This window comes from Erinaceus europaeus, chromosome 1 (assembly GCF_950295315.1).
Source record: "Erinaceus europaeus chromosome 1, mEriEur2.1, whole genome shotgun sequence".
Classification (NCBI taxonomy): domain Eukaryota; kingdom Metazoa; phylum Chordata; class Mammalia; order Eulipotyphla; family Erinaceidae; genus Erinaceus; species Erinaceus europaeus.
Genome location: NC_080162.1, coordinates 48730739 through 48757888, shown reverse-complemented (window position 1 = coordinate 48757888; position 27150 = coordinate 48730739). Strand labels below are relative to the sequence as shown.

The window sequence follows — 27150 nt, the reverse complement described above, 5'->3', positions numbered from 1 at the left end:
AGCCCCCGGCTCCCCACCTGCAGGGGAGTCACTTCACAGGTGGTGAAGCAGGTCTACAGGTGTCTATCTTTCTCTCCCCCTGTCTTCCCCTCCTCTCTCCATTTCTCTCTGTCCTATCCAACAACAATGACATCAATAATAACTACAACAATTAAAAAGTAGTCATTTGGGGGCCAGGTGTTGGTGCACCTGGTAAAGTGCACACATTACAGTGTGCAAGGACCCAGGCTCAAGCTCCTGATCCCCACCTGCAGGGGGAAAGCTTCACGAGTGGTGACGCAGAGCTGCAGGTGTCTCTATCTCTTTCCCTCTCTATCTCCCTCTTCCCTCTCAATTTCTGACTGTCTCTATCCAATAAATAAATAAAGGTAATAAAACTTTTAAAAATAAAAAGGTTTTTTTTTTTTTTTTTAAAAAGAGTCATTTGGAGGAGCTGGGCAGTAGCTCAGCAGGTTAAGCGCACATGGTGCAAAGCTCAAAGGCTGACATAAAGATCCCGGTTCGAGCCCCCAGCTCCCTACCTGCAGGGGGATTGCTTCACAAGCAGTGAAGCAGGTCTGTAGCTGCCTATCTTTATCTCCTCCTCTTTGTCTTCCCCTCCTCTCTTGATTTCTCTCTACCCTATCCAACAACAACAGTAGCTATGACAATAACAACTACAACAAGCGCAACAGCAAGGACAACAAAAAGGGAAAAATGGCCTCCAGGAGCAGTGGATTCGTAGTGCAGGCATCGAGCCCCAGTGATAACCCTGGAGACAAAAAAAAAAAAAGTCATTTGGGACATACGTTTAAAAATGAAAACACACTATTTCAGCTTCCTGATTGTTTCTGGTTTTGTTGTTTGTTTTCTGTTATCATTTAGGAAAAAAAGAAAAGCTGCTACATTGCTAGTTTATTTTTGTACTTAATTTCATGAAAATTTGTCACACTTGAGCTGGGTGGTGGCACTTCTAGTAGAGCACACACATTATCCTAAGTGAGGACCCCCCACTCAAAGTCCCAGTCTCTAGCTGCAAGCAGAAAGCTTCACAAGCAGTGAAGCAGTACTGCAGGTATCTCCTCTCTCCTCCTCTTTGTTCCTCTCTGTCTCTATCATAAACAAGTGGTGGCTAGGAGCAGTAGAGCAGTAGAGTTGTCATGCCAGCACTGAGTCCCAGCTATGACTATGGTGGCAAAAAAAAAAAAAAGTCATATTGTTAATAATGATATGTAGAGAAATACTCTCTTTTTTATTTTTTTAAATCTTTATTTATTGGATAAGGACAGCCAGAAATCAAGAAGGAAGGGGGTGATAGGGAGAGAGACAGAGAGACACCTGCAGCACTGCTTCACTACTCGCAAAGCTTTCCCCCTGTAGGTGGGGACTGGCCCCTGAGAAATACTCTCTTAAGTTGAAATAATAAATTGCAAAATGTTAGCAGGGAGAAGGGGGATAGTTTAAATTTGTACTCTTTCATGCTGCCTTTGAGAGTTTAGAGCATGCAGTATAATAAGGGGGCAGACAGTGGCACACCTGGTTGAGCGCACATGTTACAATGCACAAGGACCCAGGTTCAAGCCCCTGGTTCCCACCTGCAGTGGGAAAGCTTTGCGTGCGGTGAAATAGTATTGCAGGTGTCTCTCTGTCACTCCCTCTCTCTATCATCCTCTTTCCTCTTGATTTCTGGCTGTCTCTATCCAGTAAATAGAGAAAAAATAAAAAATTTAAGAAAAGTAAATAAATAACAAGACACTTGAATAAAATATTGACACAGGCACATCTCTGCCCAGGTACTGATGTGTGGATGAAGGGACATGAACATTGTATCGCTCTCTGCTTCACTTTCAGGATGTAGACCTGGACCGACAGTCTTTAAGCAGCATAGATAAAAATGCCTCAGAGAGAGGCCAGTCTCAACTTTCTAATCCCACTGATGACAGCTGGAAAGGTAGACCATATGCAAGTAAGTCCACTTGTTGTTTTTCTCATTTTTTTTTAACCTTTATTTTTTAAAGATGTATTGATGGGAGGGAGGGGGAGAGTGAGAGAGAGAGAAGGGCATTATTTTGTCTTATGCAGTGCCAGGAATTGAAATTGGAACCTTGTGCATGCAGGTTCAGTCCTCTAATCACTTTACAACCTCCTGGGCTACTCATTTATTTTAAATGTAACACATTTGCACGATTGAAATATTCAGATGGTATAAAAGTGTAAACATGCTATATAAACCCTCTTATACCCTTCCACCTCAGCCTTCCAGTTCTCTTCTTTGTGGCCAAACATTGTCACTAATTTCTTACATACATCCCAAAAGCCATTCTGTTCAAATGCAAGCAAATGCATCTACATACACACATCCATATAAATTATCTTCTATAGTGTGTTTTATAGTCCTGTTATTAAAAAAAAAAAAAAGCTTAACAGTTGCTATGTGTCAGGCACTGTATAGTGTTTCCATGTGTGTTGTTTCATGCTATCCTTACTCTAAACATTTGAGGAGACACTGTTTTACATTTTCATGAACTGGAACTTTGATAATATGACTTATCAATATATGGCAGAGGTGGGGGTCAAATTCCCTTTGATTTTCTGAGAAATTTATGCATACTTCCTGGTGTCATTTTTATCTCTCCCTTGTTGTCTTCATAGTAGTCTCATCTTCTCAACATGCCAGGCTGAACTTGTTAACATGAACACTCACATCAGAGAAAACCTATTTATTTACCCTTTTGTTGTCCTTGTTTTATCATTGTTGTTGTTGATGTTGTTGTTGTTGTTGTTGTTGGATAGGACAGAGAGAAATCAAGAGAGATGGGGAAGACAGGAAAGGGGAGAGAAAGATAGACACCTGCAAACCTATTTTACCGCATGTAAGGCAACCTTCAGGTGGGGAACTAGGGGCTTGAACTAGGATCCTTTCAACAGCCCTTGGCACTTTGCGCCATGTGCGCTTAACCCACTGCAATACCACCCAACCCCATATATATATATATTCCCCCTACAGGTTTATTGCTGGGTCTCAGTGCCTGCACTACCTATCCACTGCTCCTAGCAGCCATTTTTCCCATCTTTGTTGTTATTGTTATTGCTGCTGCTGTTGGACAGGACAAAAAGAAATTGAGAGAGGAGGGGAGACAGAGAGGGAGAGAGAGAAAGACAGAAAAATGCAGACCTGCCTCACCACTTGTGAAGAAATTGAGAGGGAAATAGAGAGAAAGATATCTGAAGACCTACTTCACACTTATGAAGCTTCTCCCTGCAGGTAGAGAGCAGAGGCTCGAATCCAAGTCCTTGTGCATGGCAATGTGTGCATTCAATCTGCTACCCAGCCCCTCACAATTGCCTTTTGAAAGCATTAAGAAAAAAAAATCACCACACTTGAAATCTATTTTAAAAAAAAGACCATTGGGCCAAGGAAATAACACAATGGTTATGCAAAATGACTTTTTTTTTTTTTTGCTTCCAGGGTTATTGCTGGGACTCAATGCCTGCACTACAAATCCACTGCTCCTGGAGGCTATTTTTTTCCTTTTTGTTACTCTTGTTGTTTATTATTGTTGTTGTTGGATAAGACAGAGAGAAATCAAGAGAGGAAGGGAAGACAGGGGGAGAGAAAGACAGACACCTGCAGACATGCTTCACCACTTGTGAAGTGACCTCCCCTCCTGCAGGTGGGGAGCCGGGGGCTCAAACCGGGATCCTTGCACTGGTCCTTGCATTTTGCACTATGTTCACTTAACCAGCTGCGCTACTGCCCAACCAACTACAAAATGACTTTCTTACTTGAGACTCAGAACTCCCAGATTCATTGCCTGGCAATGAGCAGTGCTCATTAAAAAATAATAAGGGTGGGGGCAGTTAGTATAATGGTTATACAAAAATACTCTCATGCCTGAGGCTTCTAAGTCCCAAGATCAGTTCCCACATACCACCATAAGCCAGATATGAACTGTGCTCTGGTTAAAAAATAAATAAATAGGAAGCCGGGTGGTAGTGCAGCAGGTTAAGTGCACATGGTATGAAAGAACCAACCTAAGGATCCCAGTTTGAGCACCTGACTCCCCACCCACAGGGGGTCACTTCACAAGAGTTGAAACAGGTCTGTAAGTATCTACCATTTTCTCCCCCTCTGTCTTCCCCTCGTTTCTCAATTTCTCTCTATTCTATCCAACAACAGTAGTAACAATAATAACAAAGGCAACAAAATGGAAAAAATGGCCTCCAGGAACAGTGAATTCATAGTGTCGGCACAAAGCCCAGCGATAACCCTGGAGACAAAAGAAAAGATAAATAAATATATAATGATGATGGTTTTTTTGTTGTCACCAAGATTATCATTGAGGCTTAGTGGCCTTTAGATTTTTGTTTTTGTTAGAGGTAGAGAGAAGAGTTGAGGGGGTGAAATAGAGAGAATCATAAATAGAGGCAAAGAGAGATGCCTGCAGTACTGTTTTACCATTTGTGAAGCTTCCTTCCCTGCAGATGGGACCAGCAGTTTGAATCTGTGTCTTTGCACATAGTAACATGTAAACTCATACCTGTGTGCCACCACCTACACCCCCGAATAAATACACTTTTAAAATCCATTAAAAAACAGACTGGGAAGTGGTACAGTGGTAAAGCCTCTGTCTCTCAAGCATGAGATTTTGAGATGGATCTCTGACATTGCATATGCCAGAGTGATGATCTATTTCTCTGTCCCTCCCCCTTTATAATCTTGAGAGAGAAAGAAAGGGAGGGAGAGAAAAAAAGAGGAGAAAGGAAGGAAGGAAGGAAGGAAGGAAGGAAGGAAGGAAGGAAGGAAGGAAGGAAGGAAGGAAGAAAGAAACCAATTTGGTGTATTGCACCAAAGTAAAAGACTCTGGGGTGGGGGGGAAGGCTCAGGTCCTGGAACATGATGGCAGAGGGGTTGAATTGTCATGTGGAAATCTGAGAAAAGTACGCATGTAAAAACTATTGTATCTTTCTGTTTTTGAACCATTAATCCTCCAGTAAAGAAATTAAATAATGATAACAATAACACATTGGTGATCCAGGAGATAGCACAGTTGCTAGAGTACTGGGCTTAAAAGTATGTATTTCTGGGGGCCAGGCGGTAGACATATATATATATATATATATATGAAGGAGAAGAAGAAAAAGTGTTACTCTGTTTATTTACTTCTCAGCCTACAGAAATGCCTGCTTGGTTTAAGTCTATCTGTGGGTAAAATGGCCAGAAAAGTGGTGATTCTGAAAAGCCAAGGACTGATAAACTTGGCTTAGCAAATAATACTAGACATATTCTATTTGGAATTGTAGACATTAAGATCTGTGAGGCTATTTGGAAATGTAATGACACTAAATAAGCTGCATATTTGGCTGCTTTTCAGAAAATAAAAATTAATTTGGCATGAGGAATATTTATTTGGGAGACCAAGCAGTGGCAAACCTGGTTTAAGTGCACATAGTGCTAACCACAAGAACCTGCACAAGGATCTGGGTTCAAGCTCCTGGCTCTCCACCTACAAGGCAACATGTTTCACACGTGGCGAAGCAGATCTGCAGGTGTCTGTCTTTCTCCCATCCTCTCTCATTTTCTCTCTGTATTATTTAATAAAGTGGAAAAAGTGGCCACCAGGAGCAGTGGATTTGCAGTGCTGGCACCAAGCCCCAGTGATAACCTTGGAGAAAAAAAAAAAGAGTATTTATTTGTATGTCTAATTTCACATATAGCCTTAGAACACTTGAAGCTCATCAGATTTCTCTGTTTACCATCACTAAATGGTATATTTCATATTTTTAACTTTCTGGATTTACAATAAGTTGGAAAAAGAATCTATACTTTATCAGCAGACAGCTATGTATATGCCTGGCATGGGCTATTCCTGAGCCCAGGGATTGAGAGGACAAAGATGAATAAGGCACAAGTCAATCTAGTCAGTACTCAGAAGTCAAGCCATTAATACCTACTTTTGAAGGAATCATGTTAGGTGAGATAAGCCAAAATGGGACAAATGGATACCAGATGATCTCACTCATAGGCAGAATTTAAGAAACAAGGACAGAAGGGAAAAAAAGGATAATCCTACAGAAAAAAAAATCACTAAGCAGGGGCCAGGTGGTAACACACCTGGTTGAGTACACACATTATCATGCACAAGAAGCAGGGTTCAAGCCCTCAATCCCTACCTGCAAGGGGAAAACTTCATGAGTGGTGAAGTAGTGTTTCAGTATCTCTCCCTCTCTATCTCCTTTCTTCTTGATTTCTGTCTCTACCCAATAAATAAATAAATACAATATTTTTAATATTTTATTTTTTATTGGATAGAGACAGAGAAATCAAGAGGGAAGGGGGAGATAGACAGCGAAAGAGGGGGAGGTAGATAGCATAATGGTTATGCAAAGAGACTCTCTCATGCCTGTGGCTTCAAAGTCCCAGGCTCAATCCCCCAAACTACCATAAGCCAGAGCTGATCAATGCTCTGTTAAAAAAAGAGGCGGGGAAGTCGGGCTGTAGTGCAGCAGGTTAAGTGCAGGTGGCGCAAAGCACAAGGACCGGCATGAGGATCCTGGTTCGAACCCCGGCTCCCCGCCTGCAGGGGAGTTGCTTCACAGGCAGTGAAGCAGGTCTGCAGGTGTCTATCTTTCTCTCCTCCTCTCTGTCTTCCCCTCCTCTCTCCATTTCTCTCTGTCCTATCCAACAACGACAACAACAATAATAACTACAACAATAAAACAACAAGGGCAACAAAAGGGAATAAATAAAATAAAATAAAAAAAGAGACGGGGGAGATACTTGCAGCCCTGCTTCACCACTTGTAAAGCTTCCCCCCTGTAGGAGAGAACCAGGGGCTTGAACCAAGGTCCATATGCTTTGTAATATGTGTGTTTAACCAGGTTTGCCACTACTTGGCCCCTAAAATATTTTTTATTTATTCCCTTTTGTTGCCCTTGTTTTTATTATTGTTATTTTATTGTTGTTGTTATTGAATTTGTCGTTGTTATATAGGACAGAGAGAAATAGGGGTTCGGGCGGTAGCACAGCGAGTTAAACACACGCGGCACAAAGCACAAGGACCGGCGTAAGGATCCCGGTTTGACCCCCCGGCTCTCCACCTACAGGGGAGTCACTTCACAGGCAGTGAAGCAGGTCTGCAGGTGTCTGTCTTTCTCTCCCCCTCTCTGTCTTCCCCTCCTCTCTCCATTTCTCTCTGTCCTATCCAACAACAAACAACATCAACAATAACAATAATAACCACAACAAGGCTACAACAACAAGGGCAACAAAAGGGGGAAAATGGCCTCCAGGAGCAGTGGATTCATGGTGCAGGTACTGAACCCCAGCAATAACTCTGGAGGCAAAAAAAAAAAAAAAAAAAAAGGACAGAGAGAAATGGAGAGAGAAGGGGAAGACAGAGGGGGGGAGAGAAAGATAGACACTTGCAGACCTGCTTCACCGCTTGTAAAGCGACTCCCCTACCAGTGGGACTCAAACCAGGATCCTTACACCAGTCCTTGCTCTTTGCACCATGTGCGCTTAACCCGCTGCACTACCACCCAACTCCCCCTAAAATATTTTTTATTATCTTTATTTACTTATTGGATAGAGACAGCCAGAAACCGAGAGAGAAGGGAGTGATAGGAGAGAGACAGAGAGACACTTACAGCCCTGCTTCACCACTTGCAAAGTGTCCCCCTGTGGGGAGGGACTGGGGGCTCAAACTCGGGTCCTTGTTCATTGTAACATGTGTGCTCAACCAGGTGTGCTACCACCTGACCCTCTAATTTTTTTTTAAATCATTAAGCAAAAATGCTTAATCAATAAAAATTATTGAGGAATATGGAAGTGGAGAATATCAGAAAGCTACTACTACCTCCTACAGTAAGACAGAAATGATCCTGGAGGACTGGAGAAATAGTAAAAGGGTTATCCAGACAGCTCTCATGTCTGAGGCTCACAGTTCCCATAATCAGTCCCCAGCACCACAGGTGTTGAGTTGGTGATCTGGTTAAAAAAAGCAAATGAGTCTCCCATCCAAGTACTACACTCATGTGGAATCTGGAGATCTGATTTACATCAACTTGCCAAAAACAAACAAACAAAAATCCAAACAAAAGAGATGGAAGCACAGACTTTACTTACTTACTGTTTACTTACTGTTTGTAAGACTTATAAGAACTGGGAGTCAGGCGGTAATGCAGCTGGTTAAGCACAGTGGCAGAAAGCACAAGTAAGGATCCAGGTTCGAGCCCCCGGCTCCCCACCTGCAGGGAAGTCACTTCACAAGCGGTGAAGCAGGTCTGCAGGTGTCTATCTTTCTCTCCCCCTCTCTGTCTTCCCCTCCTCTCTCCTTTTCTTGCTGTCCTATCCAACAGCGACATCAATAACTACAACAATAATAACTACAACAATAAAACAAGGGCAAGAAAAGGAAATAAATAAATGTCTAAAAAAAATGCTTATAAGAAGTATGGTGGTTATCTTCGGGAGGTGGGAGGTATGGTGTGGAACTATATATTGTAATCTTAAAATCTTGTAATAAACTATTAATAATTAAAAAATGCTGCTATAAAAAAAAGACAAATGGGGTAGGGATATAGCATAATGGTTATGCAAAAATACTTTCATGCCTGAGGCTTTCAAGTCCCAGGTTCAATCCCCCACACCACCATAAGCCAGAGCTGAGCAGTGCTCTGGTAAAAAAAAAGACAAATGAAATGAGAGCTTAAATGAGCCCAGACCCTGCCTCACCCCACCCTGCTTCTCAAGCTCTTTGGACAATCTTGCTACCCAGGAATCTACAGGCTCCTGTGGTTAGGGCAGTTCAGGACTGGTCTCCAGGAATAACCTTTTTGACAGCAAAGGATCTTATTGGAAGATACAGAACTTACTTAGAGCTCTTTTCAGCTGTCATGGGAGCAGAGATTTTTTTCTGATTTACTCATTCTTATGTCACTAAAAATCATGCCAGGGGCTGGGGAAGTGACAACATTAGAGCCCTGGGTTAAATTCCAGGACTGCGTAAAAAAACAGAGTGGTGCTTTGGCCTCTCTGTCTGTGTCTTTTTTTTTTTTTTTTTTTTTTTACCAAAGCACTGCTCAGCTCTGGTTGGGGAATTGAACCTGGGACTCTGGAGCCTCAGGTATGAGAGTATCTTTTGCATAACCATTATGCTGTCTACCCCTGCCTGTCTATCTCTGTCTTCTATCTCTCACTCTTCCCCCACACATACTTCCCCCTCCTTACTGGCCACCCCCTCCCCAAATAAATAACTGAGTGTTTTTTAAGTTATCCTTGGCACATAGTAGAAGCTCAGTGAACATTCAGTACTGACTGAATCATTATTAGGGTTAATCTTTATCATCTAATATAGATCAGAAACTGTTTGCCAGCCTCCTCATCAAGTGTGTGGTCCAGTTGGAGTTGATACAGACCATTGACAACATCGTGTTCTACCCTGCAACAAGCAAAAAGGAAGATGCAGAGCATATGGTTGCTGCCCAGGTAATAAGACCAACCCTTGAAAAGGGCATCCTTGTGCTTGGGGAGGTTGCTTAGATTGTATGGTATGTTGGAGTCAGCTTATACCAGCTTGAGAGTCCACTGTGCTCTCCTCTTCCCAGCTATGTTCAGTGACTTTATAATAGTAACTTGAAATTGGCGTTGAGAGAAGCATTCATTCCACAGAAACCAGCAAACTGAAAATCAGGCATCATCATCATCATCATTATTATTATTCTTTACTTGGTTAACATGTCACTACTAACATGCCACTCCCACCTTGGTACTTTGAAATAAGAATGTCATCGATAATGAGGACTGTTCCTCATGACTGGTATACAGTTTACTATAAATAATTGAGAAGAGGAATAACTAGAGAGATTGTTCACCAGGAAGAGCTTTCTAATGACATGCTTGTGACCCAGGTTCAGGCCATGGGACAACATGAGAAATACTGTAGCAATAGAAGAAGCTCTGGTGGTATGATGTATCTCTCTCTCTTTCTCTGTTTTTCTCTCCTTCCCTCCCTCTTTGTTCCTGTCACTCTATCTGAGTTAAAATAAAAAAAAAAAAAAAAATGGCCCAGAATGGTAAAATTATACACATGGGAGGCCCTAGTCCCCAAAAAATAAATAACTGAGGAGAATTACCTGGATAAAGATACCAGATTTGGGGAGTCGAGCGGTAGTACAGTGGGTTAACCACACGTGGCGTGAAGCGCCCCCGGCTCCCCACCTGCAGGGGAGTCGCTTCACAGGCGGTGAAGCAGGTCTGCAGGTGTCTATCTTTCTCTCCCCCCTGTCTTCCCCTCCTCTCTCCATTTCTTTCTGTCCTAGCCAACAATGACGACATCAATAACAACTACAACAACAATGAAAAACAAGGGCAACAAAAAGGAAAATAAATTTTAAAAATTTTAAAAAGATACCAGTTCTTATTATAGTACACTCTTTTGGGTATGTATGTGTGTTGTTATGGAAAACAGATACCAACTAGCATGATGCTATGCTGTCTGATAGGTCACTCATAGAGACCAGCTCTTAACTGCCAAAGCCATAGACTATTTCTTCTATTATTTATTGATTGATTGATAAAGACAGAAATTGAGTGGTCTGGGAGATGGCGCAGTGGATAAAGCACTGGACTCTCAAGCATGAGGTCCTGAGCTCAATCCCTGGCAGCACATGTTCCAGAGTGATGTCTGGTTCTTTCTTGCCTATCTTTCTCATTCATAAATATGAAATCTTAAAAAAAAAAAAAAAAAGACTCTCATGCCTGAGGCTCCAAAGTCCCAGGTTCAATCCCTCGCACCATCATAAACCAGAGCTGAACAGTGCTCTGGTTAAAAAAAATAAAATGTGTCCTGGAGCTCAGCTTCCCCAGAGGCACACCTTACTAGGGAGAGAGAGAGGCAGACTGGGAGTATGGACCGACCAGTCAACGCCCATGTTCAGCGGGGAAGCAATTACAGAAGCCAGACCTTCTACCTTCTGCAACCCTCAACGACCCTGGGTCCATGCTCCCAGAGGGCTAGAGAATGGGAAAGCTATCATGGGAGGGGGTGGGTTATGGAGATTGGGTGGTGGGAATTGTGTGGAGTTGTACCCCTCCTACCTTATGGTTTTGTTCATTAATCCTTTCTTAATAAAAAATTTTAAAAAAAGAAAAAAAAAAGACAGAAATTGAGAGGGGGGAACGGGAGGGAGAGAGGGAAGGAGAGGGAGAGAGAGAGAGAGATGCCTCCAACACTGCTTTACCAGCCATAAAGCTATCCCCCTGCAGATGGGAACTGGAGGCTTAAACCCACATCCTTGTACATTGTAATATGTGCACTAAACCAGGTGTGCCACCACCTGGCCCCACCACCCCACCATAACTAGTTTGTATACCCTTGGGTTGCAAGATGAAATAGTTCAGGGGCTGATAGATCCTTTGACTGAGTGCTAAAGCCAGACAGCTGGCACAACCAGCATCTATAGCCACTCTTCAACTCTAAGGACATGTTGCATGTTGCCACCAGATGGGTCAAGTCATGCAAGTCTTTACTTTTTTTTTTTTTTAATTTTTTACCAGAACACTGATCAGCTCTGGCTTATTGTGATGCAGGGTACTGAACCTGGAACCTCTATTCATTCCAGAAACTTTCCTTTATTGATGGTTGACGATGTTTTCAGGTATATAATTTAGTGGTTTCAGTATATTCTTGTAGTTGTGCAAATATCACCTCTAATTTCAGAATAACCATAGAGATAGAAAACAGATTAGTGGTTGTCAGGGCTGAGGCAAAGAGAGCTTGAGTTAGATTATTTCCTTTTACAGTACTAAAAGTATTCTGGAACTGATATCCAACAACAGCAATGACAACAATAACAGTACAATAACAACAAGGGTGACAAAATGGGAAAAATGACCTCCAGGAGCAATGGATTCATAGTGCAGGCACCGAGTCCCAGTGATAACTCTGGATGCAAAAAGAAAAAATATATATTATAGCCATCTCAACAAGTGAAAAACAGTATCTCATGGTTTTGATTTCTGCTTCCTTGATCTTAGTGATGTTAAGCATCTTTTGCATAAACTTTGAAGAGATAGCTATTCAAATAATTTCTCTATTTTAAAGTTGGTTTATGTTTTTAATTCTCTTTTTAAATTTTAATTAGAGAGATTGAGATACAGAAGAGAGAGAAAGAAACTAAAGCACTGCTCAGCTCTGGCTTATTATGGTAGAGCAGGGGAACCTGGGACTTTGGAGTCTCAGGCATGAAGGTTTTTTGCATAACCATTATGCTATCTTTCCACCCCCATGTGCCCCCAAAATTGGTTTATTTGACTTTTTAGTGTTTAATTACAAGAACTTATGTACTCTGGATACTAGATCCTTATCACATATATAATTTGCAACTATTTTCTCGATTTTTTTTTTTTGCTTTGTCCCCCCTTTTGTTGCTCTTGTTTTTTTATTGTTGTAGTTATTATTGTTGTTGTTATTGATGTCATCGTTGTCAGATAGGACAGAGAGAAATGGAGAGGGGAGGGGAAAACAGGGGGGAAGAGAAAGATAGACACCTGCAGACCTGCTTCACCGCTTGTGAAGTGACCCCCCTGCAGGTGGGGAGCCTGAGGCTCGAACCAGGATCTTTACACCGGTCCTTGCGTTTTGTGCCATTTTACTTTATTTTTATATGTGCTATGTCCAGCAACATTTATTGCTAAGGTTATTTTTTTCCCAAAATGAATCACTGTAAAATCCATGTTGGAAATCAAATAATCAAATGATTATTTGACCATAAATATAAGTATTTACATCTGAATTCCTAGAGCTCTGTCCTCCAATTTTTTTTTTTTTAATCTCCACAGTTATCACTGAGACTATGAATCCACTGCTCCTGGAGGCCTTTTATTTTCCCAATATTATAGGACAGAGAGAAATTGAGAGAGGAAGGGAAGATAGATAGAGAGGGGAAGAGAAAGATAGATACCTGTAGACCTGAAGTGACCACCCTGCAGGTAAGGAACTGGTGGCTCAAATTGGGATCCTTGCACTTTGTACTGTGTGCACTTAACCTGGTACACGACTGCCCCCTCCCAATTCTATCTTTATAACAGTATCAGACTTTATGATAGCACCAGTATAGCTTTATAGTAAGTTTTGAAATTGGGACTTAAAAGTTGTTTATGCTTTTAAAAAATATTTATTTATTTATTTATTTTAATGGTAGAGAGATACACAAGGAAAGATAGAGGGGCTAGGCAGTGGCACACACATTACAGTGCACATGGACCTATGTTCAAGCCCCTGGTCCCCATCTGCAGGGGGAACCTTCACAAGCAATGAAGCAGGGCTGCAGGTTTCTCTTTGTCTCTTTCCCCCTTCCCTCTAAATTTCTCTGTCCTATCAAATAAATATCTCTGTCCTATCAAATAAAAATAAAGTTAAAAATATTTAAAAAAAAAAAAGACTGACCAAGACCAGAGCAATATTGAGTTTTGGCTTATGGTGGTGCTAGGGCTTAAACCTTGAACCTTAGAGCCAAAGGTGTGAAAGTCTTTTGTATAGTCATGATGCTGTCTCCCCAGCCTGGTGCTTTCTTCCTCCTCTTCCTCTTCCTCCTCCTCCTCCTCCTTCACTTCCTCTTCTTCTAGATTATTTTAGTTACTTAGTATTACTTGCATTTCTTCCTAAATGTTCAGATAGTAATTTCTGCAAAGAAGTCAGCTGGGATAATTGCATTGAACCTATAGGTTTGGGAGTACTATAAACTCTGCCCTTCTCTAACCTCTGGTTTATAAGAAAATCAGGGTCCATTTCCAGAGGACTCAAGGAATACAAATATCTTAATTATATTTTAGGCTACATGTTCAATTAAAAAAAATTTTTTTCAGTAGAGACAAAAAGATAGAAAGTGAATGATGTAGGGGGGTACCAGGTGGTGGTGGACCTGGTTGAGCACACATGTTGCAATGCACAAGGGTCTGGGTTTAAGCCCCTGGTCTCCACCTGCAGGGGGAAAAAGGGGGGAAGCTTCATAGATGAAGTTATGTTGCAGGTGTCTTTCTGTCTCTTTCCCTTTCTGTATCTCCCTCTCCATTTCTGGTTATCTCTATCAAATAAAGATAATTTAACTTTTTTAATTCATTTCTTTATTGGGGAATTAATGTTTTACATTCAACAGTAAATACAATAGTTTGTACATGCATAACATTCCCCAGTTTCCCATTTAACAATACAACCCCCACTTTGTCATTTATCATCCTTCATGGAGGTTTTTTTTTTTTTTAAAGTGAATGTGAGGGGCCAGATAGTGGTGCATCTGGTTGAGTGCACATGTTACAATGCTCAAGGGCCCAGGTTCAAGCCTCTGGTCCCCAGCTGCAGGAGGAATGCTTCTTCATGAGTGGTGAAGCAGTACTGCAGATGTCTCTCTCTCTTCCCCTTTCTCTCCCCTTACCTCTCAATTTCTTTCTGTCTCTATCAAAAAAAAAAAAAAAGTAAATAAAAAAATAAAATAAAATAAAAAGAAGGAAGTGAATATGGTAAAGACTGGGCTCAAACTTGGATCATGCACATGGCAAAGCAGTAAACTATCCAAGTGTGCTATTTTGCCAACCCTCAAGAAAAATTTCATACATGTTTCTATGGAGTTTTTTCCCCTCCTTCAGATTCAGCAATATATATATTACTAAGTTCTTTAGTCACCCGGTGAGGTTAGAAATACCACTTGGATGTGGCTTTCTTTTATTGAGTATGTTTAGAGATTTAGGCCTTATGTCATATAATTAGTTTGATTTTCTCATTTCCAATTTCTTTGTAATATAAAGATAGGGCATTACGGATGTGAGGGCGATCTGGCAGTGACATCTGTCACCCCACTGATCACCAGATTTGGCTGATCTGGCTGGCTAGGCGGGTGTCCCCTTCTTCCCTCACCGCTCCATGTGCATCCCTCCCGAAGCTGCTCACTAGGTCAAAGAGAACAGCCTTCCCTGAATAGAGACGGACCAGTCTTTGGTCAAAGATATACGAATAGCTGCACTCCCCTGCTAGAACCTCCAAAAAAACAAGCTCTCCAGAGCTGGACGGTAGCCAGCAGGTTAAGCGCACATGGCACAAAGCGCAAGGGCCGGCGGCGTAAGCATCCCAGTTCAAGCCCCCAGCTCCCCACCTGCAGGGGGGTCACTTTGCAAGCAGTGAAGCAGATCTACAATAACAATTACAACAAGCGCAACAACAAGGGCAGCAAAATGGGAAAAATGGCCTCCAGGAGCAGTGGATTTGTAGTGCAGGCACCAAGCCCAGTGACAGTGATAACCTTGGAGGCAAAAAAAAAAAACTCTCAAGGTCCAGTTGTAGGAGAATGTAGGGTAGTCAAGTTTGCAAGATTGCAGACACATCCAAATGAGGCGCTGCATGTGGTAGTCAGCCTTTCTTTAAAAAAAAAACGGGGTGAGGGGCAGTACAACCCCAGTGAAGTAACTGGAGAAATACAAAACTATTCATGCAGTGAAGTCAATACAGACGAAACTGAACTCTGACCAGTAAAGCCTGCCGTCATACAGGAGTGCAGTCCATTCTCTCAGCCGCCAAACAGTAGAACTGAAATGAGAAATAGTTCATTGAAGGACTAAGAGAGTTGCCTTTATCTGATATCAGTGTCCAAACCCATGCCTTTACTTAGCTCTGTTATGCTCCCTCTTCTAGCAAGACACGCTGGATGCTGATATCCACATAGAGACGGAGGACCAGGGCATGTATAAATACATGTCTTCCCAGCACCTCTTTAAGCTGTTGGACTGCTTGCAGGAATCCCATTCATTCTCAAAGGCCTTCAACTCCAATTATGAGCAGAGAACTGTCCTGTGGCGAGCAGGTAAGACCACACAGCATATAAGATAACTGGCCACACTGATCAACAGCCTAAAACATTGTAGCCTTCGGGCAATTCCTGACATTGTACACTTAGCTGGAATAACTTGCCAGATATTTTCATGCTTCAGGAAGAAAGAAAGGGAATGCTAGATAGAGTTCATCTGGCACCAGCAGTATTGCTTGGCATATAGGAGATTCTTGGTAAACATTGTTAGAAAAGCACATTGGGGAGCTGGGTGGTAGCACAGTGAATTAAGCACACATGGCACAAAGCACAAAGGCTGGAGTAAGAGTCCTGGTTCAAGCCCCCAGCTCCCCACCTGCAGGGGGTCACTTCGTAAGCAGTGAAGCAGGTCTGCAGGTGTCTATCTCTCCTCGTCTCTATCCTCCCCTCCTCTCTCAATTTCTCTCTGTCCTATCCAACAACAACAGCTATGACAACAATAACAACTACAACAAGGGCAACAACAAGGGCAACAAAATGGGAAAATTGGCCTCCAGGAACATTGGATTCAGAGTGCAGGCACCGAACCCCAGCAATAACCCTGGAGACAAAAAACAAAAAAGAAAAGAAAAACACATTGATAGAGACCTTGAATTTATCTAGCTAGTCCACATATTTTAAACTAGATTTTCATTGTATAGTTAAATACCATGATAGAAACAGTATGGTAGAGGGTGGGGGGTTAGCATAATGGTTATGCAAAGAGCCTCCCATGCCTAAGGCTCCAAGGTCTCAGGTTCAATCCCCCATATCACCATAAGCCAGAGCTGAGCAGTGCTCTGGTAAAAATTTTTTCTTTAATTTTGAAAAAAAGTATGGTAGCAAAAAAAAGAAAAGAAAAGAAAAAAGAAATGTTGAAGGACTAGATGCCTGACTACATACTTTCCCAATCGCATGGCCTCCGTTACAGACAAACACATGGAAGAGCCATGTACGGCACAGGAGGGTCCTCCATAGATGCTGGCACAGTGTTGTGCTTTTAGTCCCTTTCTGCATTTCTCTCTTTCTATCCTCTCTCTTCCCCTCTAAAAATATAAAAATTAAAGCAAACAAACAAAGTATCATACATGTGTGGATCCCTGGGTTCTTTCCCTGGAACCAGGAAAAAAGGAAAAGAATATGAGATGTTTCAGTACTATGTAAAGTAACTTTATTAGGTTCCCACATGATTTATTAGCATTCTCCTAGAAGTGTGTACTATTTAGATGACTATCTCATCTCTAGGTTTTAAGGGCAAGTCTAAACCAAATCTTCTGAAACAAGAAACTAGCAGCCTGGCCTGTTGCTTAAGAATCCTGTTTCGAATGTATGTCGACGAAAACAGAAGAGATTCCTGGGAACAAATACAGCAGCGACTTTTAAAGTAAGAAGACTGATTCCTATTTGAATTTTAATCTATAATCATACAAAAACATATCACTGAAGTACAGTAAATTTAAAAAAAGGAAAAGACATGCATGATGATGCCCTCACAAACTGTTTTTCATTTGTTTTTTCTCTCTAGTTATTTCTGTTTTGTTTTTTTATAATGCTCTAGTGGCATACACATTACCATGCACAAGAACCCAGGTTCATCCCCTGCTCCCCACCTGTAGAGGGAAAGCTTTTGAGAGGGTGAAGCAGGTCTGCAGGTGTATTCAGGTCCTTATACATAGTAATTTGTAAACTTTACCAGATGCATCACTGCCTGGCCCCATCCATTTCAACTAATAGATTTTTTTTTTTTTTTTTTTTTTAACCAGAGCACTGCTTAGCTCTGGTTTATGGTAGTGCAGGGGATTGAATCTGGGACTTTGGAACCTCAGGCATGAGAGTCTCTTTGCATAGCCATTATGCTATCTACCCCTGCCCTTCAACTGATTTTTTTAATTGCTACCAGACTTATATTTGGGGCTCAGGGCCAGTACTCCTGATAGTCATTTCTCTCTCTGTCTCTCTCTGTTTTATTTGATAATATTGGTAATACAGTGAGAAATTGAGACAGGAGGAGGAGACAGAAAGAAAGACACCTGCAGTCATCCGTCTTAAGGTGGTGAGCAGGGGCTTGAATCTGGGTCCTTATGCATTCAACTAGGTGCACTGCTGCCTAGCCCACTATTTCAACTTATATTAAACTTAAAATAGAATTACTTTCATAGACTCATAAGTCACTTTACTGTTACTTACTGTTAAAAAAAATAAAACAACAGCACTAATGTAATGTGAGAAGAGAAAGGCAAAATAAAATTTACTCTAGATAAGAAAGTCTTTTGCTTATTCTACTACAGACACTGATTGAGTCCTGGCTGTGGGCCAGATCTGAACTGTGGTAACACTAAATGTGCTTATTTCATTTAACCTCACAGCAGTCCCTTAAATTTGGTAGAATTTCTTATTCCCATTTTGTAGCTGAGGAAACCAAAGCTTAGTGATTTGCTTAAAATGGCACAGAACAAGTGCTTAATATTGAATACAAGAATAGTTGTTGAGGCTGGGCAGTAGTGCAGCAGGTTAAGTGCACGTGGCGTAAAGCACAGGGACCAGTGTAAGGATCCCCATTTGAGCCCCCAGTTCCCCACCTGCAGGGAGTCGCTTCGCAAGCAGTGAAGCAGGTCTACAGGTGTCTATCTTTCTCTCCCCTTCTCTGTCTTCCCCTCCTCTCTTGATTTCTCTTTGTCCTATCCAACAGCAATGACATCAATAATAACAATAATAATAACCACAACAACAATAAAAAACAACAAGGGCAACAAAGGGGAAAGTGGGGGGCTCAGGTGGTAGCACAGTAGGTTAAGCACACGTGTCACGAAGCGCAGGGACCAGCTTAAGGATCCCGGTTCAAGCCCCCAGCTCCCCACCTGCAGGGAGTCTCTTTGTCCTATCCAACAACAATGAAATCAATAACAACAATTTAAAAAAAAAATTGCCTCCAAGAGCAGTGGATTCATGGTGCAGGCACCAAGCCCCAGCAATAACCCTGAAGGCAAAAAAAAAAAACTTGTCTAATATTAATCTTTGCATTGTTTGTTTGTTTGTAGACAGAAGCAGAGAGAGAAACTGAGACCACAGTACTGAACTTTCATTCAGTGCTATAGGATCCTGGCTGGAACCTGGGTTTGTGCACAGGTCAAAACAGCATACTATCCAAGTGAGCTTTTTTGTCAGCCCTAATTTTTTTGTTTTGTTTTGTTTTGTTTTTAAAGATTTGTTACATATGGAGGGCGTCATCACATAAGACAGACAAGTCAGAGCACCACTCTGGTACATGTGGCACCAGGGATCAAACCAGGAATCTCAAGTGTATAAGCCCTATGCTTTACCAGTCGACCTATTTCCTAGCCACTAATGTTAAGTGTTTTGTTGTGCCCATCCACTCTGATTCTTCTAGCGTATGCAGTGAAGCTCTTGCCTATTTCATCACAGTGAATTCTGAAAGCCATCGGGAGGCCTGGACAAGTCTTTTGTTGTTACTTCTAACAAAAACTCTCAAAATTAACGATGAAAAGGTACAAGTAAATTCTGATGTTTCCACTGGAGCCTAGGTTTGTGTTGGTTTTACACTCAGTTTGAATTATTGTCTATTTCTCTAAGGATGGTTACATAACTAGCACCATTCTAGATGCCTTAGAGAGATATACATCTCATTACAAACAACAGATATGTTAGGATACTATGAAATTTTCTGCTGAAGAATCCTTGCTGAGAAAAGCATATTTGAAACCAAGCTTGTTACTAAGCAGCTACAGTCTTTTCAGTATGTTTGTGTTGAAGAGAGGGTTGAGGTTCTGAAGCACAGGTTTAAAACTGAGGATCTTGGTGTACTGCACCAAAGTAAAGGACTCTGGGGAGGGAGGAGTGTTCAGGTACTGGTGGTGGAGAAGGACCTAGGTGGGGGGTTTAATTGTTATTGTAGGGGGTCGAGTGGTAGCGCAGCAGGTTAAGTTCACATGGCACAAAAGCCCAAGGACGAACATCAAGATCTCGGTTCGAGCTCCCTGGCTCCTCACCTGCAGGGGGTGGGGTCGCTTCATAAGTGGTGAAGCAGGTCTACAGGTGTCTATCTTTCTCTCCCCCTCTCTGTCTTCCCCTCCTCTTTCCATTTCTCTCTGTCCTATCCAACAATAACGACATCAGTAACAGCAATAATGATAAGCACAACAACGATAAAACAACTAGGACAACAAAAGGGAAAAAATAGCCTCCAGGAGAAGTGGATTCGTGGTGCAAGCACCGAGCCCCAACAGTAACCCTGGAGGCAAAAAAAAAATTGTTATTATGGAAAACTGAGAAATGTTACACATGTACAAACTACTATATTTTACTTTAGTCTGTAAACCATTAATCTCCCAATAAGTAAAATAAAATAAAGCTGAGAATGAAAGTTGACTTTGTAGCAAAACTATTCCTAAATAATTTGTCTTTGGAGTCAGATATAATTAAAAGAAGTTTTAGTTTGTAAGATTTTTATACCAGCTTTTTATAAGCAGGTAAAAACAACAATATTTTTAAAAGTCCCCAGGGGGAGTCGGGCTGTAGCACAGCAGGTTAAGCGCAGGTGGCACAAAGCACAGGATCCCGGTTCGAGCCCCAGGCTCCCCACCTGCGGGGGAGTCGCTTGCTTCACAAGCGGTGAAGCAGGTCTGCGGGTGTCTGTCTTGCTCTCCCCCTTCTGTCTTCCCCCTCTCTGTCTTCCCCTCCTCTCTCCCATTTCTCTCTGTCCTATCCAACAATGACAACATCAAGAACAACAATAATAATAACTACAACAATAAAACAACCAGGGCAACAAAAGGGAATAAATAAATGAATATTAAAAAAAAAATTTTAAGTCCCCAGGGAAGTGAACACTTTTGAAGAATAGTTCCCCTCTTCCAATATAGTTGCATTTCTAATTTTAGCTCTCTCCTTCTCTCCCAAGTTCAAAGCACATGCTTCAATGTATTACCCCTACTTGTGTGAAATTATGCAGTTTGACCTGATTCCTGAGCTTCGAGCTGTTCTACGGAAGTTCTTCTTACGAATAGGTGTTGTATATAAAATTTGGATTCCAGAAGAACCACCACAGACATCAGGGACACTATCAGCAATGTGGTAACCCTGGCACCAGTGGACCATTGCTGCATCTTTGCAAAAGGTTTACCTTGCCACCTCTACCCGGCACATCTTGTCAGGAATCAGATAACAGAATCAGAGCATTTTGGAGCTCGGAATGGCCTTGATAAAGATGGCCTCTACACTGGTCCCATCAGAGTCCCTGACTAAGGTGTTGTGGTATCTCATTAAACTGTTGCATACCCATGAACACAATACGTGGGAAGTCTGTTTCACCTCTGTCATTCCATATACCAGTTGAATTGTCAGATCTGTCACTGCATATGCCATCACTTTCTAGCTAAGTCTTATGATTGGCTATAATTGTTTTTTCAGAGGAAGTCAACTCTCCTTGAAAATACTTAACATAGCTGTATAGGTTCGTGATTATTAGAGAGTTTGTTAATAAAAATTTATTGTAATGGCTAAATGCCACCTAAAATATGCCGGGCTTTTTTGTTGTTGTCTGAGTATGTTAGAGAAGTTTGAGTGGTTCTGTCAGTTGTGAGTCAGCTGTAGTTAGATTAGTTGAGGGAAATGGAGGGGGGAAAGGTGTTGTTTTGTTGTTATTGTTTTTTCCTGCTTTGTTCTGTTAATGTTCAAGTGATCTTTAAAGTATTTTGCAAAAAGATACTATTGAAAATTTGATTCATGGCAGAGTTTAGTAACAAGTTAGAATTAAAAGCTTGCAAGGTTTTTAAAAAAATGTAGTGTCTCCTGTCTCTCCCTGTTTTAGTAACTTGGGGAGAAAAGGTCTGTAGGAGAAACTAAATAAGAAAGATGATTAGCCTTCCTGACATAGGTATTTGTGGATTAAACTTTCCAGAATACATTATCCAATCTCATAAAGTCTGAAATCTAATATATGAAATAGTAATAAAAGTGAAGTAGTAGTTTAACAGAGTTAATTTATATTTGAATAAAACTTTTATTTTTACCTCAGAATATTGAGTGTACCAACTGTTAGTGTTCCAGCTTTGCACAGTCCCCATTAAAGGACCCTAAAGAGTAAGAAGGAAAGTGACTGTGCACAGGAGCATCCTTTTTAGACATTTGTCATGTCTGAACTGAGGGGAACTCAGCTCTTGAAAGGCCTACATGCCTGGACTGTGACCATAGCAGGTAGCAAATGCCTGTTGCTCCGGTTAATTTGAGCCTAGGAGCTGAATTCTTTGAAAAGGTTAGATTCGGGGATTCTTATTCTGTTAATGATGGTGCAATACTCTTAATTTCAAGAGAACTGAATTCTGAAGCAGTTTGTATAAATGTGGGCAGTATGCAAATATGGCCCAAAGCTTGTAAGCAATATATTTGGAACTTTAACTTATTCTGAGTTAGTGAGAAAGAAAACACATACTTCATTCTCTGCCCTTTCATCCACTGCTCACCCAGGGCAGCATTCAGGTTAGAAAAAGTATTAAACAGAGTTCTTAGAACATTCAGACTTCTAGTCCTTTAGTCCTGTAAATTGGGTTTTATTGATGTCAACTCTGGTGCCTTAGAAGTAAGTTTGGAATCTAACTATAAAATTGGATGTTTTTCTTTATAGACAAGGATTCCTGGTGCTTTTGTTTAAGAGACTGGTTTCTTATTTTTTTGTTGTTTGTTTCTAACAGTCTTGAGAAATGTTTGGTTTGAGCCAGCAGCATCCTGTCTACCCTTTTTTTCTCCCCAAAAGTGTTTTACTTTCTCTACGAAAGGAAAAAAGAGCAGACCTAGTAGGCTTTTTGATTACTTGCAGGCATTAACATAGGAGAGCTATCTAAATGAGCAGGAAGAGACTGGGGGAGAATATTTTAAAGTGAGAGCAAAGCGTTAGCACATTTGACTTGTCCTGGGATCCATTACATCTGTACACTGCATTATGGCACCTATGTCCTAAGGTTTACTTCCTGGTACTGCAGTTCATCACAGCTTCAAAGTCAGTCGTCTCCTTTGTACTAAATTCCTAAGTGGAGAACAAGTGTTCACTCAGGCTTATGTATTCTGTATAATGACTTCCTGATTGGAGTTTTTTTTTTTTCTTTCTCTCTGAGATTCTCATTTTCTTCATCAAATATTACTGTAAAACTTTTCCAATGAGGGCTGGATGGTGGCACACCTGGTTGAGCGCACATGTTGCAGTGCGTAAGGAACCAGGTTTGAGCCCCTGGCCCCCACCTGCAGGGGGAAAGTTTTGCTGGTGGTGGAGCAGTGCTGCAGGTGTCTCTTTGTCTCTCTCCCTCTCTATCTTATCCTACCCTCTCAATTTCTTGCTGTCTCTATCCAATAAATGAAGATAATAAAAATTAAAAAAAAACTTTTCCAATGCATTCTTGACACCTTTTTAATTTTTGCCTTCTTTTACAGAGTAGGGACTCTACAAGTGCATTTTATTAATTGGCAGATACATTTCAGGTTTGAGTTTCTTAGTAACTTTGTCTTTTAAAAGATTCAACTTTCTGAATGAGGTATTTGAATTGTACCAGCATGGACTTTTAAAAAAACTGGATAGAAAACCATCGAGGGTAAATTTTCTTGGTAGTAGAGTGGCCTACAGAGGCAGTCTCTTACCTCCAGTAATAAGTCATTCAGCCTAAATTCTATTTTGTGAATAATTGTATCTCGTGGTAAATATGGCTTATGCCACTCAAATACTAGTGAAAAGTCTGTATGTGACACTGAAGCACTGGACCAGAATGTCATTCATTAACAAAGTTATGGAGATGAGTGAAGCATTTCCAAGGCCTTATTTCTTTCACAGAATGCTTTAAGTGTTGATTATATGTGCTGGGTCTCTTGAGAAGTTACTTGTTAGGTTACTGCTGATTTGAGTGTTTTGTTTTTCTTTATTGTCCTTCAGAGAAATCACCAGCTTTGACATCTTAACAACAAACAGTGGATGGGAAAATTTATTTTTAATAATACATCTTTAGCGTCAAATGCACCTCTTCCCTGTTGCTCCTTGCTCACGACCAAAGAACACACATTATGAAAATTGTATAATAATATCTTGAAACAGCATTTTCCTCTGACAAATAACTTTTGTATAAAATGCAAAAAAAATTCCTAAACTCTTTTGTTGTCCTTTTATGATTATGACAATACATTTAGTAGTCTTTATAGTTATTAAATGAACTTCCTGACAAATGCAAGTCTGACCACCTCATTCAAGTGTTTGTTGTTAGGATGCAAGTGGATATTGGATCAAATAGAAGCTGGATCCTTAATACTGTGTTTTCTGAATTCTGTTTTAATATTTGTGTTAAGGCAGGCATGGCTTGAACTCACACGAAATCCTGGAGTTTTGCTATTAGCAGCTTTGTGGTTTGGGAAACAAAGAAACCAAAGCTGGACATTTAGAATGACTATATCTGGAAATCCTTGCTCTCAGAAAAAATAAAGACACTCATCAAAGGCATAGTTTTTCTCAGTGTTCTAATTTTAAACAAATTTTATCTACATAATTGCATCAGATATTTCTTTATGTGCAAAATATATGTTTTACCTCTTTAAAATGCCTAAAATTTTGTTGTTAGCTACTTTTGATTAATCTATACACAAAGATTAAGTGCATTTAACATTGGTAACTTAATGAAAAGCATTCCTTGCCCAATGGATGTATAAATTTTTGAAAGAATAAGCAGAATTACATAATATGAAATGCTATGTAAAGTTTTCTATGTAAAAATATTATGTACAATACTGTTAAAATATCCCATGCTTTAATCAGGTGGTAAATCAATAAAGTTTTAAAAAGTAAAGGTGCTTTTAATGTATAATTAATAGATATAAACCAAGCCATGTGTTTATTTTTTATTCTTGCAACAGAGGTAAGCTTATAATTATCAGTTAATTTGGTCTTTTTTTTTTTTTTTTAAGATTTACTTACTTCTGATAGAACGTCAGAGCATCACTTATAAGATCATCAACTGTGCCACCTCCTGGACTGCAAATTTGGTCTGTTTTTAAGGAATTTAAATTGAGTGCCAGGGAACAAACCCAGGGTCTCATACATGTGAAGCATATGCTCTTCCAAACTACACCCCAGTCCATAGGAATATTACTTTTTTCCCTTTTGTTGCCCTTTTTTTTCTTGTTGTCATTGATGTTGTTGTTGTTGGATAGGACAGAATGAAATGGAGAGAGGAGGGAAAGACCGAGGGAGAGAGAAAGATAGACACCTGCAGACCAGCTTCATCGCCTGTGAAGTGACTCCTCTGCAGGTGCAGAGCCTGGGCTCAAACCAGGATCCTTACGCCGGTCCTTGCGCTTCACGCCACTTGCACTTAACCCACTGCCCAGCTCCGAGGAATATTACTTTTAATGGGAGCATGTTAAGGGTTTTATTTTGCTTTATTTTTAAAATTTTTTTATTATCTTTATGTGTTGGATAGAGGCAGTCAGAAATCTAGACGGAAGGGAGTGATAGGGAGAGAGACAAAGACACACCTGCAGCCCTTCTTCGCCATTCGTGAAGCTTTCCCCCTGCAGTTGGGGACCGGGGGCTCAAATCTGGGTCCTTGGGCACTGTTACATGTGTGCTCAGCCAGGTGTGCCACCACCCAGCCCCTGCTTTACTTTTTTTTTCAGGAAGACAAAGAAAAGGAACCATAGCATAGAAGCTTTCTTCAGTAAGATGGGGATTGGAATCAAAGCTAGGCTGCACACATGACAAAGTAGTGCACTATCCAAGTGAGCTACTTTGCTGGTCCTTTAGTTATTTATTATTAGGTTTTTAAAGATAACTTCTCTCCCATCTCATAAAAGGAGAAAGGGAGAAATTTTTATTTAGCTCTTAAATTCACATCAATTCCTTAACTGAGTTTCTCCAGTGGGTTAGTTCCTAAGATAAGATAGAAATCTGATTGGCAAGGGATTTGGGCGATAGCACAGCGAGTTAAATGCAGGTGGCGCGAAGCGCAAGGACCTGAGTAAGGATCCCGGTTCGAGACCTTCAGGGGGAGTCCCTTCACAGGCGGTGAAGCCGGTCTGCAGGTGTCTATCTTTCTCTCTCCCTCGGTCTTTCCCTCCTCTCTCCATTTCTCTCTGTCCTATCCAACAACTATGGCATCTATAACAACAACAATAATAACTACAGCAATAAAAAAGGGCAACAAAAGGGAAAATAAATTAAATAAAAATTAGAAAAAAAAATCTGATTGGCCTTATGGCAAGATTACAGGATACCAGGTAAGCCCATTAGGCACTGAGGGGAGAGAGTTCATAAATACCTGTCTGTGTGCTCTCACACATGCTTTAGAGCTTGATACCTACACTACAAATTCACCACTCCCAGTGCCTTTTTTTTCCTGTCCTTCCCTTTCTTTTTTTATTAAGACAAATAAATTGATGGGGGTGGGGGGTAGGGGTAGATAGCATAATGGTTATGCAAAGAGACTCTCAAGGAAGTCGGGCAGTTGTACACAGCACTAATCACAAGGACCCACTCAAGGATCCTGGTTCCAGCCCCCAGGCTCCCCACCTGCAGGCAGTTGCTTCACAAGTGGTGAAGCAGATGTCTTTCCCCCTCTCTATCTTCCCCTCCTCTCTCAATTTCTGTCATATCCAATAAAATGGGGTTTGGGGTGGGGGATGGCCTCCAGGAGCAGGGAATTTGTAATGTGGGCACCTAGCCCTGGAGACAAAAAAAAAAAAAAAAAAAAAGACTCATGCCTGAGGCTCTGAAGTCCCAGATTCAATTCCCCACCCCCACATCACCATAAACCAGAGCTGATAGTTGCTAAAAAAGGAAGGAAAACAGAAAGATTGACTGACTGAGGACAGTAGATAGAGGGAGAGTGAAAGTGAGATGCCTGCAACCCTATTTCACTCCTAAAGCTTCTGTCTAAAGGTGGGGAGCTGAGACACGAACCTGGTTCCTTGAACATGGCAACAGGTATGCACAACTGGGTGCACCACCGCCCACCCCCCTCTGGCTGTCTTTATCCAATAAATAAAGTTGTTTTTTTTTTTTAAGTTACAAATCGGGAGTCAGGCGGTAGAGCAGCGGGTTAAGCACACATGGTGCAAAGTGCAAGGACCTGTGTAAGGATCCCAGTTCAAGCCTCCAGCTCCCCACCTGCAGGGGAGTCGCTTCACAGGCGGTGAAGCAGGTCTGCAGGTGTCTATCTTTCTCTCCCTCTCTCTGTCTTCCCCTCCTCTCTCCATTTCTCTCTGTCCTTTCCAACAACTAACGACATAAACAATAATAACCACAACGAGGCTACAACAAGGGTAAGGAAAAGGGGGAAAAATGACCTC

General features: G+C 41.2%; 1 protein-coding gene across 2 annotated transcripts in view; it reads left to right on the top strand.

Annotated features, from left to right (window-relative positions):
• The window catches only part of ARFGEF2 (ADP ribosylation factor guanine nucleotide exchange factor 2), a 120138-nt gene extending 95488 nt beyond the window's left edge, over window positions 1-24650 (top strand). For both annotated transcript variants that reach the window (XM_060185680.1, XM_007526712.3), the window contains exons 34-39: window positions 1831-1945; window positions 9339-9469; window positions 15666-15834; window positions 17062-17200; window positions 19205-19322; window positions 20735-24650. In XM_060185680.1, coding sequence (XP_060041663.1) covers window positions 1831-1945; window positions 9339-9469; window positions 15666-15834; window positions 17062-17200; window positions 19205-19322; window positions 20735-20911 — 849 coding nt within the window. In that variant the 3' untranslated portion in view covers window positions 20912-24650. The remainder of the gene's footprint in view (window positions 1-1830; window positions 1946-9338; window positions 9470-15665; window positions 15835-17061; window positions 17201-19204; window positions 19323-20734) is intronic.
• The last annotated feature ends 2500 nt before the right edge of the window (window positions 24651-27150 follow it).